The sequence below is a fragment of the Nasonia vitripennis genome, chromosome 1 (assembly GCF_009193385.2).
Source record: "Nasonia vitripennis strain AsymCx chromosome 1, Nvit_psr_1.1, whole genome shotgun sequence".
NCBI lineage: Eukaryota > Metazoa > Arthropoda > Insecta > Hymenoptera > Pteromalidae > Nasonia > Nasonia vitripennis.
Genome location: NC_045757.1, coordinates 15,160,376 through 15,173,049, shown reverse-complemented (window position 1 = coordinate 15,173,049; position 12,674 = coordinate 15,160,376). Strand labels below are relative to the sequence as shown.

The 12,674-nt window shown below is 47.2% G+C and overlaps 3 protein-coding genes across 4 annotated transcripts in view; 2 read left to right on the top strand and 1 right to left on the bottom strand.

Moving 5' to 3' along the window:
• The window catches only part of LOC100679830, a 69,652-nt gene extending 67,075 nt beyond the window's left edge, over positions 1 to 2,577 (bottom strand). The window contains exon 1 of the mRNA XM_031927820.1: positions 2,517 to 2,577. The gene's annotated coding sequence lies outside the window, so the exon portion shown is untranslated. The remainder of the gene's footprint in view (positions 1 to 2,516) is intronic.
• Positions 2,578 to 3,517: 940 nt separating this feature from the next.
• Positions 3,518 to 8,642, top strand: LOC100118743 (L-lactate dehydrogenase). Of its 2 annotated transcripts, none has more exons than XM_001600167.6 (5): positions 3,518 to 4,118; positions 5,945 to 6,082; positions 6,710 to 7,175; positions 7,636 to 7,877; positions 7,958 to 8,642. In XM_001600167.6, exons 2-5 carry the CDS (start codon positions 5,957 to 5,959, stop codon positions 8,120 to 8,122), a joined length of 999 nt encoding a protein of 332 aa, XP_001600217.1. In that variant the 5' UTR covers positions 3,518 to 4,118; positions 5,945 to 5,956; the 3' UTR covers positions 8,123 to 8,642. The 2 variants fall into 2 exon arrangements, with proteins under 2 accessions (XP_001600217.1, XP_008210836.1); XM_008212614.4 differs by lacking the exon at positions 3,518 to 4,118 and adding an exon at positions 5,376 to 5,455.
• A 198-nt stretch (positions 8,643 to 8,840) lies between these two features.
• LOC100119707 (L-lactate dehydrogenase-like) lies at positions 8,841 to 12,283 on the top strand. The gene is made up of 8 exons (XM_001603384.5): positions 8,841 to 9,158; positions 9,533 to 9,665; positions 9,764 to 9,881; positions 10,291 to 10,464; positions 10,753 to 10,926; positions 11,157 to 11,274; positions 11,393 to 11,516; positions 11,985 to 12,283. The coding sequence occupies exons 1-8, from the start codon at positions 9,013 to 9,015 to the stop codon at positions 12,147 to 12,149; spliced, it is 1,152 nt and encodes a 383-aa protein (XP_001603434.1). The 5' UTR covers positions 8,841 to 9,012; the 3' UTR covers positions 12,150 to 12,283.
• Positions 12,284 to 12,674: the final 391 nt, after the last annotated feature.

Genomic DNA, 12,674 nt, shown 5'->3' with positions numbered 1-12,674 from the left:
ATTCGGCCTTTCATAAGGATCAAAATTCATCGCCGCGCGCGTACATTGTAAGAGCACACGCGCTGATGCCGCGCGCGGTGCAGTAGGAGCTTCTGCTTTTTTGTTACCGACGGGTTATTTTTAGCTCCGAAACTAGCTTTCAATTAAAAGCGGAGCCGGTCGCGAGGAGCCAAGATAGCCGGCGGGAGGGGGGTAGAGAGCAAGAGAGAGAGAGAGAGAAGTAGCTTCCAATCTACCTACCGGTCTCTCTCTCTCTCTCTCTCTCTCTCTCTCTCTCTTTTCTCGTTTTTCTCCCGCAGCTCCTTTTGCCGAGCCGTCTCCGTCTCTCGGCCTGCTCCTTTTGCCTCGTCTCGCGCGCTCGATCTTTTTCGCTTTACTCCTCTGTCTCTGTTTCTTGCTTTCTTTTAACCGACGAGCCGATGCGTATACCTTGCGCTCGCTCCGGCACATATGGGAACGGGTTATGCTGAATTCGGGGATTGATTCGTCGGATCGCTGCGCGGCTCGACGGCCGATTATTTTGAATATAATATAGCAGTACAGCACTGTACTTAAAGCGCTAGATTTTTTTCGACGTCTGTACGCGCGTCGAGCGAGCGGCCAATTAACTCGGGAGAGAGAAGCCAGTTGCCGCGGGGGCATTTATCAGCGATCGGATATTTGCAATCCTTATTAACGCGAAATCTCGCGCTCGCGCGCCGACGTTTCCAATCAAAGCCGAAGCTGCAGCCTACGTAATAGAAAAACACGATACGCACACTCCGATGCAGAACTCGTACCAGACAGGCGCGCGGACAATCGCTTAATTCTCCTCTCGATACGCAAACTCGTCCTCGGCGCATAAATTTCTCTCTCTCTCTCTCCTTATAAGCTTCCTCTCCTCTATCGCTCTCGTCGATAATCTCTCGCGGAGAGGCGCACGTATAGGCACGTACATACATCTCCGCGCGAGTCAGCGGGAGCGCGCCGCGTGATTCGGCAGCGCGCGGCGTATGGCCGCTTCATTATTTTCGCTAACGAATCTCTCCCTCTCTCCTGCGCGCGGCGATCTGTTTGTTCGCTTTCTTTTTTTTTCGTCCTCGCCCTCTCCGCTGAGCACACACGGGAGGAGGCTGACAAACGAGATTGCAAAAAAGGAGGCGCGCGAGAGGGGGGAACGGCCTAGAGACGATTACAACTTCATCGACCTCTCCGCGCCTCGAGGCTCGTCGTCCCAAAAACAAGTATGGCTTTTAATTTTTATCTTTTATTCCCGAGTTCATCAATGTTAATCCTGCCGGCTTTTTTTCCTCCTCTGCCGTAGCGTCTTTATAATGTAGTTGTGTTTCGCACCGAACACGACTCGAGCTTTCGCGCATACTAGGTGCGTTTATTTTTTTCTTTTTCATTTGGCGAGTGCGGCAATTAAAACGTCGTCGCGTCGTATAGTAGCGCCGGTGTAGCAGCGCGCGGCAGTCGTCATCGGTTTTTCGTCAATTAAAACGGCGCGCGCAATTTCTCAAAAGGGCTCGCGCAATAAATCCCGAAAAGCCCTCGATAAATTTTTAACCCGCTGCAGCCCCCCCTCTCTCTCTCTCTCTCCGCGTTTATTGCTTTCCATCTCTCGTCGGGATCTCGAGCGCGTAACGCAATAAAACGTACGGGCGAGAGCCTTCAATAATTCCCGCCTCTCTCTATACTTCTGCAGAGCGCCCCGTGTATATAGGTATATGTATATAGGCGGCGAATGAAAAAACTAAACGCGCGTGTGCGCGCGATCGATCAAAAAACGAGGAGGACGCTGCGGCGAGCACGCGAATTTCTCTGTAAAGCGCGAGAGCGCGCAAGGGAGGATAGCATAAAAAGAAGAAACGAGTAGCGCGAGCGACAACAGATCGGCCGGAAAAAGGGAGAGAGAATTTCGTGGATTCGTGCAGCGCTGCGAGATTAAACGTCGCATCGGACAGGGGCCGATAGCGTTGATTGTAATTAATAGCCGCGCTCTCCGGAGCCGGTTAATTGTCCCAGAGGGGAGGTATGGAGCGGGAGGAAGAGAGAGAGAGAGAGAGAGAGAGAGAGAGAGAGAGAGTAACTGCGGGGACTCACGCCACTGTCTGTGCTGGACCTGCGCGCGGATATTGGGCCCTTCGGGGATATTTCTCGCTTTGCGATTCGAGGACGAGATTCGATCGCAGCTTTCTTTGGCGACGTTTGCCGAGATTCTGTGCAAGCGGTATTGTGGCTCCCCCCGGGGTCCGGGGATACAGGAACAAAACGTCGGAACGAGCGATACGCGGTGGAGAGAGTGTATCCTCGGTCGGAGTCGCGCGAGGAGTTGCAGCACGACGGTGTCATAACTGCTGCAGAGATCTCGGTTACCGATCGGAGTGTGGGAGGCTGACTCGAACGGTACGACAGATTGCTAGTTGTTTGTTTTTGATATTGTTCGAAACGATGTTTCGTCAATAACTGTTTGGACTTTCGGCGATGGAAATGCGAAAAAAATGAAATAAAAATTGAATTTTTATTCAACTTACATGATGTTGCGATACTAGTCGACGTGTTTCTGATGCAATGCCGCGCTAATGCAAATTGTCTGAAATACGAAGAAAGTTGTGTGAGTAGTCATTCTTCATTGATTCAGTTAGCGATAAGTTAGTATTACTACGAATATTTTTCCAAGCATGAATGAATGTTTTCTAGTGCATAAAATGTTTCACAAAGTGCTCGTGATTATCGACGCGCTTTCGCTGCGTTTCCATCCCTCCGGACAAGACTGTCATCTTTGCGCGCACAAGGCGCGGATCGATACAAATGCGCGCAGCGAAAAATAAGCGCTAAGTATCCAACGTCAACGAGTAAAATTTTCCAAATATTTACTCAGAAATCACGTGAAAAAACAAAACCAAAACCTGTCTGTCCTTATATACTCGTCTTTTTTAATGGCCTGTAAAATGCATCCCTAAATACACAACAAATAAATCTCGTGCAACGCGGGAGATGCAACGCAACAAGCCGTAAGCCCGACACATGTGACTCCGAAGCTCATGTGATTTCCGAGAGCCGGGGCTTATTTTTGGACAATACATACGCCCATGAAAAGACGTACCTACATAGTCCCGCTTTGCCCGGGATTACATCAGCCGCGCAGTGCCTTTAGCTGCGGATATCCCCGGATACGTGCAAAACAGCACGCGAGTTTCAGCAGATTGGCAAACTATCTTTTTTACACGCTGTAGCAGCCCGAATCCGGTTGATTATGCGTGAATCAGAGGGAAATACGGTAAATTTCGTTTATCCTTGTGTTTTCAAAATTCAAATTAGTCAAAAAGTAAAGGGTATACTGTTTTTTACATCTGACTTATTAAAATTCGTCCGATTTGACTTTTAGTTGGCGAAAACCCTCGAAATAATATATTACGGGTTTTTACACAACTATTACGCATGTTGCGCCCGCAACTGACGATCCGCAGGGGGAACAATTTCCGATAAAACCATCAGCCTTACTCTTTTTAGCGCATGCGTCATCGGCTACCTGATGCTTCGCCGATGTGCTATATACATACATCGCGAGCACACTCCACTCTCTGGGAATTTGAACTTTGTATTTTGTTAATCTTATCGCGCAAAACTCGTTACGCGTCGCCTAATGTATCATTGCGTCTACTATGCTGCATTACAGCAACAATTGACCAAATTCACGTAACTGCTTGAATAAAAAAAAGCCTCGTAAAAGTGAGATTAGTGCAGATAATTTTTTCGTTATTCGAGCTACATTCCCAGAACAAAAACGAAACCGAATTAAAACCCGTTTAGGAGGCTATTATTAATAGCCCAATAAATATTCAAGCCATTGTCGATTACGTGCGGGGGAAGCAAAAATCACAAAGAAAAAAAGGAGAGCCCACACAGCAACGGTTTTGTTAGAGAGGTTAGGTAGGTGCAGTACACTCGCGTATGGCGCACGCTCCGCTATAAAAGTAGAGGCAAGGTCACCTCCAAATACATACTTAGACGCCGGAGCAGTGTCAGGAAGAGTTAGTCGTGCCGGGCGCTTCGACCTGAAAACGTCATACGTATCGGGAGATACACGCAGTCTCTGAGCAGTGACATTTGTTTTCTTCAATCAGCTAAATAAAGTGAGTATTATATTCACGATAGTGTCTGCCTGGATATTCTGAACTTGAACCCTTATCAATTGCAATAGTGTAATCAGTTCAACTCGCGGGGCTCGTCATCTTGAGCCATTTATCATCTCGAGAAAGAGAGAGGAGAGATAATTGCGGTCGTGGCTTGGCATCCGTCTCGTTTCAATTATTGGGCTATTAATTCGGTTTATCGGAGCTCGAGAGTGTCGCGTGTGTGTGAATGAAAATTTCTAGTGTTCGATCGAGTGTTAAAAGCTTTCGTCGAAGATTAGATTAAGTTGTGTGATGCAATAGCCGTATCGTTGTTTAAACAGTGTACGATTTTTCCTCAACTTTATAGCGAAGCATTAGCTTTCATGAGTGAGTCAGTTAGTTAAAGAGTAAACTATGGGTTTCTCGGGAGACAGATAAAATTTTCATTTTCCAATACAATCGAGCTTACGATCGGCAATGAAAAACTATTTGTGCTGAGTAACTGTTGCATTTACTTTTTACACTCGCTATCAGAGCTCGGTGCCGAAAAAAGAGAATATAGCAAACGGATAAAGAGATCTGCTTTACCAGCTACACGCGGTGGCAAAGATCAATGAACCTGATTACTGCACGTTGAACTCGCGTGGCATATTGTAGAGTAGTTTAAAAAAGGCGGGAATCATAAATATAGAGATATCGCGGTGACTAATCGATCGCACGTAAAAATGATCTATTTGCAGCTAGTGAATTGGCAATCGATTAATTGAAAAATAATTTTTTAAATAACGTTGATACCGGCATAAAGCAGTGTAATGAGAAAATCGTTTGGAATTATCTGCTCCGGTCTCGAGAGAAATTTACAATTACAGTAGTCAAAATAGCAGACTTCGCTAGATAATGTATAGCCTCTAATATATAGCATTGCAAGTAATTGTACCGCTTTTCTTCGGAGCGTGTACGCTTTAAAAATTGATTTCACCTCGAAATACAATTATGCCGTTACAATAGCTGTACCCGCGTTTTCACAGTATGACATCATAGCACTAAAAGTGTCATAATCCATCTCAATCCTGCCTTGTGAAGAATCAGAAAACCATCGGAATAAACGATAACACAAGCGACAAACGCATCAATCAAATAAAAATACAACAATATTCTTGCGCTCTATGCCCTCTCGAGCGTTTCAACTTTTCGCGCTCGGAATCCGAGACTCGTGGCGGCATCCACCGCGAGAAATCAATACTGTCGGCTCTCGCTCCAGTCGGCCGCGCGCATTTTGTATATTGCCGCTCACAGCTTAGCGAGCCGCCCCCCATCGAGCAGGACGGATCTAAGAAAAGATATTCCTCTCTCCGGTGAGTCTTCAGAAACTTTCGCTCCACGAGTCGATTAAAAAGTTCGATCACTTTTTTTGCTCTCCTTTTTCTTTTTCTCCGGAGGAGAGATCGTGTGTGTACGTGCGGTTTGCGAGGTGCGTGCGCGCGGACGGTTTTCTGAATCGATCTCAGGGGGGATGTATCGGGCGGCTCTTTTCGGAGCGTGACCTTTTTGACCTTGCGACTGGGTGGACTGGAGTTAACGCGACATGGGCTTTTATATTTTCGGAAACGAACGTGCTGCTAGTATAATTTAGAATCGTTTTGATTGATTTTTTTTATTTTTGTTATGGATTTTTCTAGAAAACATTGTACCGGTTAGCAACGAATAATGATTTATTTTATGCACCATATTTTTGGAATGTAAACTCGTTTTTTTCTCGTCTCTTAGACTGTACAGTTAGGCACGTGCAAAAATGTAGGAAAGCGGCGAATAATCCTTGCTACCTTATCTTCATTTTATTTCAGATAAAAGACACGATGGCATCCGTGAAGGAGGGACTTCTTACAGCAGTTACAGAGCCGGCAACAACAGGCCGCAATAAAGTTACGGTCGTCGGCGTCGGCCAAGTCGGAATGGCCTGCGCCTTCAGCATCCTAACAAACGTAAGATGAATCTCCATCTCAATTTTATTCCTATACAACCTTATAAAAGGCGCAAAACAAGCATCGTAATCGAGTTACGGCGTCGGCACATGACGGGCAAAAACTTTCTAAAAAGAAACCTCGAACCTAATTCAATTACAATGTTTTTGCCGCGCGCGCAGCATGTAAAAATAAAACAATGTAATCCACTTCATTATGCACACGGAGACAAGTACATTTTCGCACCTATCATTATACGGTCGCGCGCCGCGCGATCTTGTAGAAGGAAAGAGAGCGGTCGAAGGACGTTCGTCTACATTCGAGCCGGTCAATAAGGAAGGGGCTAATTAAATTGATTTTCTTCAGCACACGCGGTAAAACTGAAGTTTTCTGAAAATTTTCCAGACGCTCGAATGTTGTACAAAGTGCGCGGCTATAGCCTCCCAGAGTGCGTGCCAAAAATATCAAATTTACTGTCTATTTCGATTCCCTTTGATCGCGCGTCAACGATACGCTGGGAATTCAAAAATAACCGGTCTTCTGCAGCGGGATAACGAGCGCAAACAGTCGTTCGGATTATATTATGGCTCAAAAGTATCCAAAGAACTATCTCTTATTATTTTTTTCTCTCTCACCACGCAAAAACAGCACGTCTCGAGTGACCTGGTTCTGATCGACGTGATGGCGGACAAGCTCAAGGGCGAGATGATGGACCTGCAGCACGGAAGCGCCTTCCTCAAGAACGCCAAGATCAACGCAAGCACCGACTACGCGGCCTCGGCCAACTCGAGCATCTGCATCGTCACGGCCGGAGCTCGTCAGCGCGAGGGCGAGACCAGACTCGACCTGGTCCAGAGGAACACCGACATCTTCAAGGGCATCATTCCGCAGCTGGTCAAGTACAGCCCCAACACGATCCTCATAATCGTGTCCAACCCCGTGGACATCCTGACCTACGTCGCGTGGAAGCTGTCGGGTCTGCCGAAGAACCGAGTCATCGGCAGCGGAACCAACCTGGATTCCGCCAGGTTTAGGTTTTTGCTGTCCCAGAGGCTCAGCGTTGCTCCCACGAGTTGTCACGGATGGGTCATTGGCGAACACGGGGATACGAGTGGTGGGTGAAATGCTCTTTGAGGAATCAATTAATTTCTATCTCTTATCTTCTTTGCGAGCGTACAAAAAGGAGGCTCGAGATACCTTTTTTCCTCGAGCACCCTTTCGATTATGTATTATACGAGGATGACGGCGCGAATGAACGGCAGGCGGGCACAACCGATCGATAACGATTTTCGAGCAAACAAACGAACGATTCAGAGAGCTCAAGCAGCGCGGTCCCCCCTTGACAAATTAATAATTGAAACTTGAAGATAACAATCGGAGAAACATAAAAGAAGTCGTGCTTTTCGCAAGACAAATTACGTTCGCGAGTATGACTGTGCAAAGCCGGCGAGCAGATGGGCTACCGATCGAGAGCCGCAGGAACCGCAAAGCAATTAAATTGTCAGCGAATACATCTGTCAGGCTCCTCGTTTATCTCGCATGACTCTCGTATTAAAGCCGCGCTTGCTTCGCAGTTCCGGTGTGGTCTGGCGTCAACGTGGCCGGAGTGAGGCTGCGCGATGTGAACGAGGACGTCGGCACCGACGCCGACAAGGAGGGCTGGAACGAGCTCCACAAACAGGTCGTCCAGAGCGCCTACGAGGTCATCAAGCTCAAGGGATACACCTCCTGGGCCATCGGTCTCAGCGTCTCCCACCTCGCCTCGGCTATTCTGCGCAACTCCAACCAGGTCCACGCTGTTTCCACCATGGTTGCCGTCAGTATTTCAACGTTTCTTTTCACGTCTATATCCATCGATCTATTTTATTAATAATTTTGCCATTAAACGAACATCAGGGTCAACATGGAATCAAGAAGGAAGTGTTCCTGTCCCTGCCCTGCACGCTCGGAGCTGAAGGAATCGCCTACATCGTCAAACAGAAGCTGACGGAAAAGGAGCTCGAGCTTCTGAACAAGTCCGCGGACACGATGGATGAGGTTCAGCAGGGCCTCAAGTTCTAGTAGTTTTTAGCCGATTTATTACTGTATTTATTATTATACGCAACCATGTCATCCTTATTTATGTGTAAGCATGCGACTCTCAATTTCGTGTGAAGGTTTTCCTTTTTTTAAGTTCTTTTCTATGTGATTAGTCAGAGAGCCTAGTATTAATAAACCTCAGACGCGACGAAGTGTAAAACTAACTTTCATACATACACAGGTGCTCGCGCGTGATTTCCTCGATATTTATTTGTTTATTTGCTTATCAGTATTTTCTCGGATAATAATAACAAACATGTTCCTCGAGAGCGATGCCAAGACTTTTTGAGCGCCTCAGTATTTAATATTGACGTTTGGTATACTCGATTATTTATTCGAATTTTGATGATATAAATGCACCGAAGTTTAAAAAATATCTGCATTTTTGTATCCTGTATGAAAAATGCATTTGCACTGGGAATTGTGAAAGTAAATATAGCACGAATTTTTGAAATTTGCCGAATGAATGTTACGAATAAACGTATATTTCTCAAAATGACAAGCAGGCGTTTTTCTCTTTGCGCAAACCCGACCGCGCATGTCGAAATTCCCTCACGCCATCACCTACGCGGTTCGCGTGGGTAAAACTGCGTGGATTATTAGGTATATCTTTCTTCTTATAACGTTCTATATATTCCTTCCGCACGACGCGATCAAAAAAGAACTTTGAGTTCTTTTGAGTGAAGTCAGCCGCAAAAAATTAACTTTTTCAAAATTCAACACCACTTTCACGCGGCTCTTTCCGATAGCTTCACCATTTTCCTTTCACGTATACGATTGTTTATTTTTAATCTTGAAAGCTCGTTTTCCTTCCGAAACAAAGTTATGAAATATGTGAAAAGCAAAAGTCGCAGCAAATAGTCGCCAGCAGAATGGTGCTCGCGATCGGCGCACGCAGCCCATGGATCCTAAGAGCCGTAACGAACCGCCTTATCGGCAAAATCGGCGCCCTATCAGCCCTGGCCAACGCCTCGTGCGGCGTCAGAACAAGAGCAGAGAGGAACTACAGCGATTGCATGTAAGATCGGAGCGAACCATTTGCATGCCTAATTAAAGCGTATTAGCTATCAATTTTCGTGGAAGGAAAAAAGTCGAGCATATCTCTGTCTCTCGGCCGAGTAAGACCTCATCCCCCCCCTCTCTCTCTCTCTCTCTCTCTCTCTCTCTCTCTCTCTCTCTCTCTCTCTCTGCGTAAAGAAAAGAAACGAGTCAAGCTAAGTGGACCGTCCCGAGTCGATATAAGCGCTTAATTTCTCATTCAGTCCGCACTCGCCGGATAAAATTCGCCGTATGAATTATTTATGCTATTAAGGCCGTATGCAAAATTCATAAGCGAGAGCCGCCCTTAAAGTCGGCCAATAAATCAGCTTCGATTACGCATTGCACACGCAGGAAATCGCCGCCGTGTCTGCGCGACGAGCTGATATGCAACGTCGTCGAACCTGTTCAGGACGGACTGAACAAGGTGACCATAGTGGGCGCCGGTATGGTAGGGATCGCCTGCTGCAACGCCATTCTCTTCCAGGTAAGTGACGCTCCCTACCCTATCGCGCGCGGAACTAGAAATTCGAATTATCAACGCGAGATTTTTCCTTGTCTTTTGCTTGTTCTTGTTCTTTGAAGAAAATCAGCAGCCACATCGCTCTGGTCGACGCTTTTCCCAAGAAGCTCAGGGGAGAGGGACTGGACTACTCGCAGGGCCTGCCGTTCCTGAACGATCCTCACGTGGAGTACGACACAGGTGCGAGATCCGCTGTATTGTGAAAATTAACGCGAGAACAACAGAGCGGTAAAAAATTGCGTAAGCCGGGAATAAACTTTCAGGAGGAGAATTATTCATCGCAATTTCGATTCGATTACTCGCGGCGCAAACATCTAATATCGCGCGCACGTGTCACTCGATATCGTGTGCGCTGCCGCACCAGTTCGTCTCGGCGGCGCAAACATCCATCTCTCGGCGTATTTCCAGCATAAGATATGCATTAATAAGGATGAACTTATCCATTATACTTTCGATCGCTCGTCGAGCAATGGCAAGGCCGCAGGGGCAGACGGCAGAGATGACAATAACATCAGACACACATAAGCATATAAGCTGGACGGGCAAAAAACAATGAGCGCGAGCCTAATCGTATTTGTATGCGTTGCAGACTTCTGTATCTCCAGCAACTCCCGAGTGGTGATCGTAACGACGGGCGCGAGGCAGTGCAAAAACGAATCCCGGCTCGAGCTAGTACAGCGCAACGCCGACATAATAAAGAGCATTATTATACCATTAGCCGAGTACAGCCCGAGAGCAGTCTTTGTGATCGTGACGAACCCAGGCGAGTGATTTTCCACGCGGCGAGTTATGCCTCTTTTTTTCGGATCTCATTGTCACGTCTGTGATTTTGATGGGCATTTACACTTGGTATTCATCGCGAGCAGATTATGTGTGTGTGGGTGTGTGTGTGTGTGTACGTACCCTCGAGGCCGCCCGCGCGCGCGCGCGCGAAAGGAGAAAAAGGAGATAGAGAGGAAGCTCCCTTGATTGCAAACGCTTTCCTGGCATCAAAATCGCACACGTGCAAGTACAATCAAGATCGCGCGCTTTACTCTTATTCTCTCTCTAGTGGACATCCTGAGCTGGCTCGCGTGGAAGATAAGCGGCCTGCCGGTGAACAGGATCATCGGCAGCGGCACACACCTGGATACCTCGAGATTTCGCTACGCGATTGCCAATCGCATCGGCGTCGCGGCGAACTCGGTTCACGGCTTCGTCATCGGCGAGCACGGGGATAGCCAAGGTAAAACGGGGCGAACGACACGCCGCGGGTCGCGTGTCTTTGTATACTCCGGCATGGCTCTGGGCAAGGTTTCTTTTTTGCCGGCGAGAAGGCTTTTGAAAATTTTATACGTCGAGATCGTTCTCGAAGGCGTCGTTATTCAAGCTCGTTACGACGCGTGTAGACGAGAACCGCAGATATCGCTGACATAATACAGAGCTTTTTTCGACTACGGTCGATCGTGTGTACAGTTCCCCTGTGGTCGGGCGTCAACGTGGCCGGCGTGCAGTTTCGGGACGTGCTGCCCAACATCGGCATGTCCACGGACGACGAGAAGTGGCACGAAGTCGCCAAAGACGTCGTCAACGCGTGAGTCCCTGAGCCGTTGAAATATATACGCATGTACCGCGAGTCGCCGATACAGAGAAAGTCGTGTGCGTAAGGGGAAAAATTTTGAGCATCGCTTAATGGCCCGGCTTTATTACAGGGGAGCGACGGTGAGGTGCCTGAAAGGATATTCAAATACCGCGATCGGACTCGCAGTCGCTGACATCGTCAAGGACGTTCTGCGAAACGCTCAATCGGTCAAAGCCGTCTCGACGCTTGTTCAGGTATTATTTATTGCGCGTAACGTACGCGTATATACAGAAGTATTTTTTCGCGACTCTCAGCGAGCAATTATTGTAGGATATAGACGGACGGAAAGAGCAACGGATAATCTATATTTTATTCAATCTCGCGCGTGTTATTTGTTTATCCTTGCAGTAGTCGTAAATAATTTATAATCGAACGCTATCCAGCATACGAAGTATTTATCTTCTCTCGGAATGAGGTAACAGCTTTAAAATACACGTACGTCGATGTACAATATATATATATATAGCTATACTCCGAGCCATTTCAAAAGAGTCAAAATTCGCCCATGACCGATAGCAATTCGCGATTTTGAGCGTCCGATTCGGCATTGACTGACCCACATGCTCGCACTGTGTAATTTGACAAATACGCGATTAAGAAGACAACGATCCTTTCGCGCGCGGCACCTTGAATCCCAGGGAATACTAATGCTACCGCTTTAGGGTCACTACGGCATCTGCCACGAGGTGTTCCTCTCGCTTCCGTGCAGCATCGGGGAGAACGGAATCGGCAGCGTCGTTCGCGTCCGGATGACCGAGCAGGAGCAGAAGCTCCTCCAGGCGTCCGCTGACATCGTCCACAACGTCCAGAAGGGCATCAAGCTCTGAGGAGAACCCTTTCGTGTAAATTCAATAAAATCGGTGCGTTTTGCGTCGTAAATAATTGCGAAAAGTGTTTTTTTCCGATATAAGCGGCAATTTTATTCAATAAACGCGGCGATTTGCATGCCGGCGATAAAAAGAAAATTTATTTTGCTTACAGTTACTGCGAAATGATTTTATAATTTCGCCGTGTCTGTGTGTATTTGCTGAATAGCTCGCTCGGGAGGCAGTTTGCACAACGCGCGATTCTCGAGAAAAATTGACGTAACCCCGCTCGTTCTCGCGATTCCTCAAAGGTCATCAGCTGTGAGATCGAAAATCGAAGACCGAGAATCGAAACAAAAAATTTGCCGATCTTCCTAAAACCTTCAAAAAGGCTCCTTCTCCTTCTAGGATACATCGGTAAATCCTTGCGCGCGCGCATGCGGGTTTATTTCCAAACGCGGAAGTACAAAGTGGCTCTCGGGGCTTTGCACGCTAATGGCGAGTTAAGAGCAAACAAAACCAGTTTTCGAAAATTCCGCGCGCGCG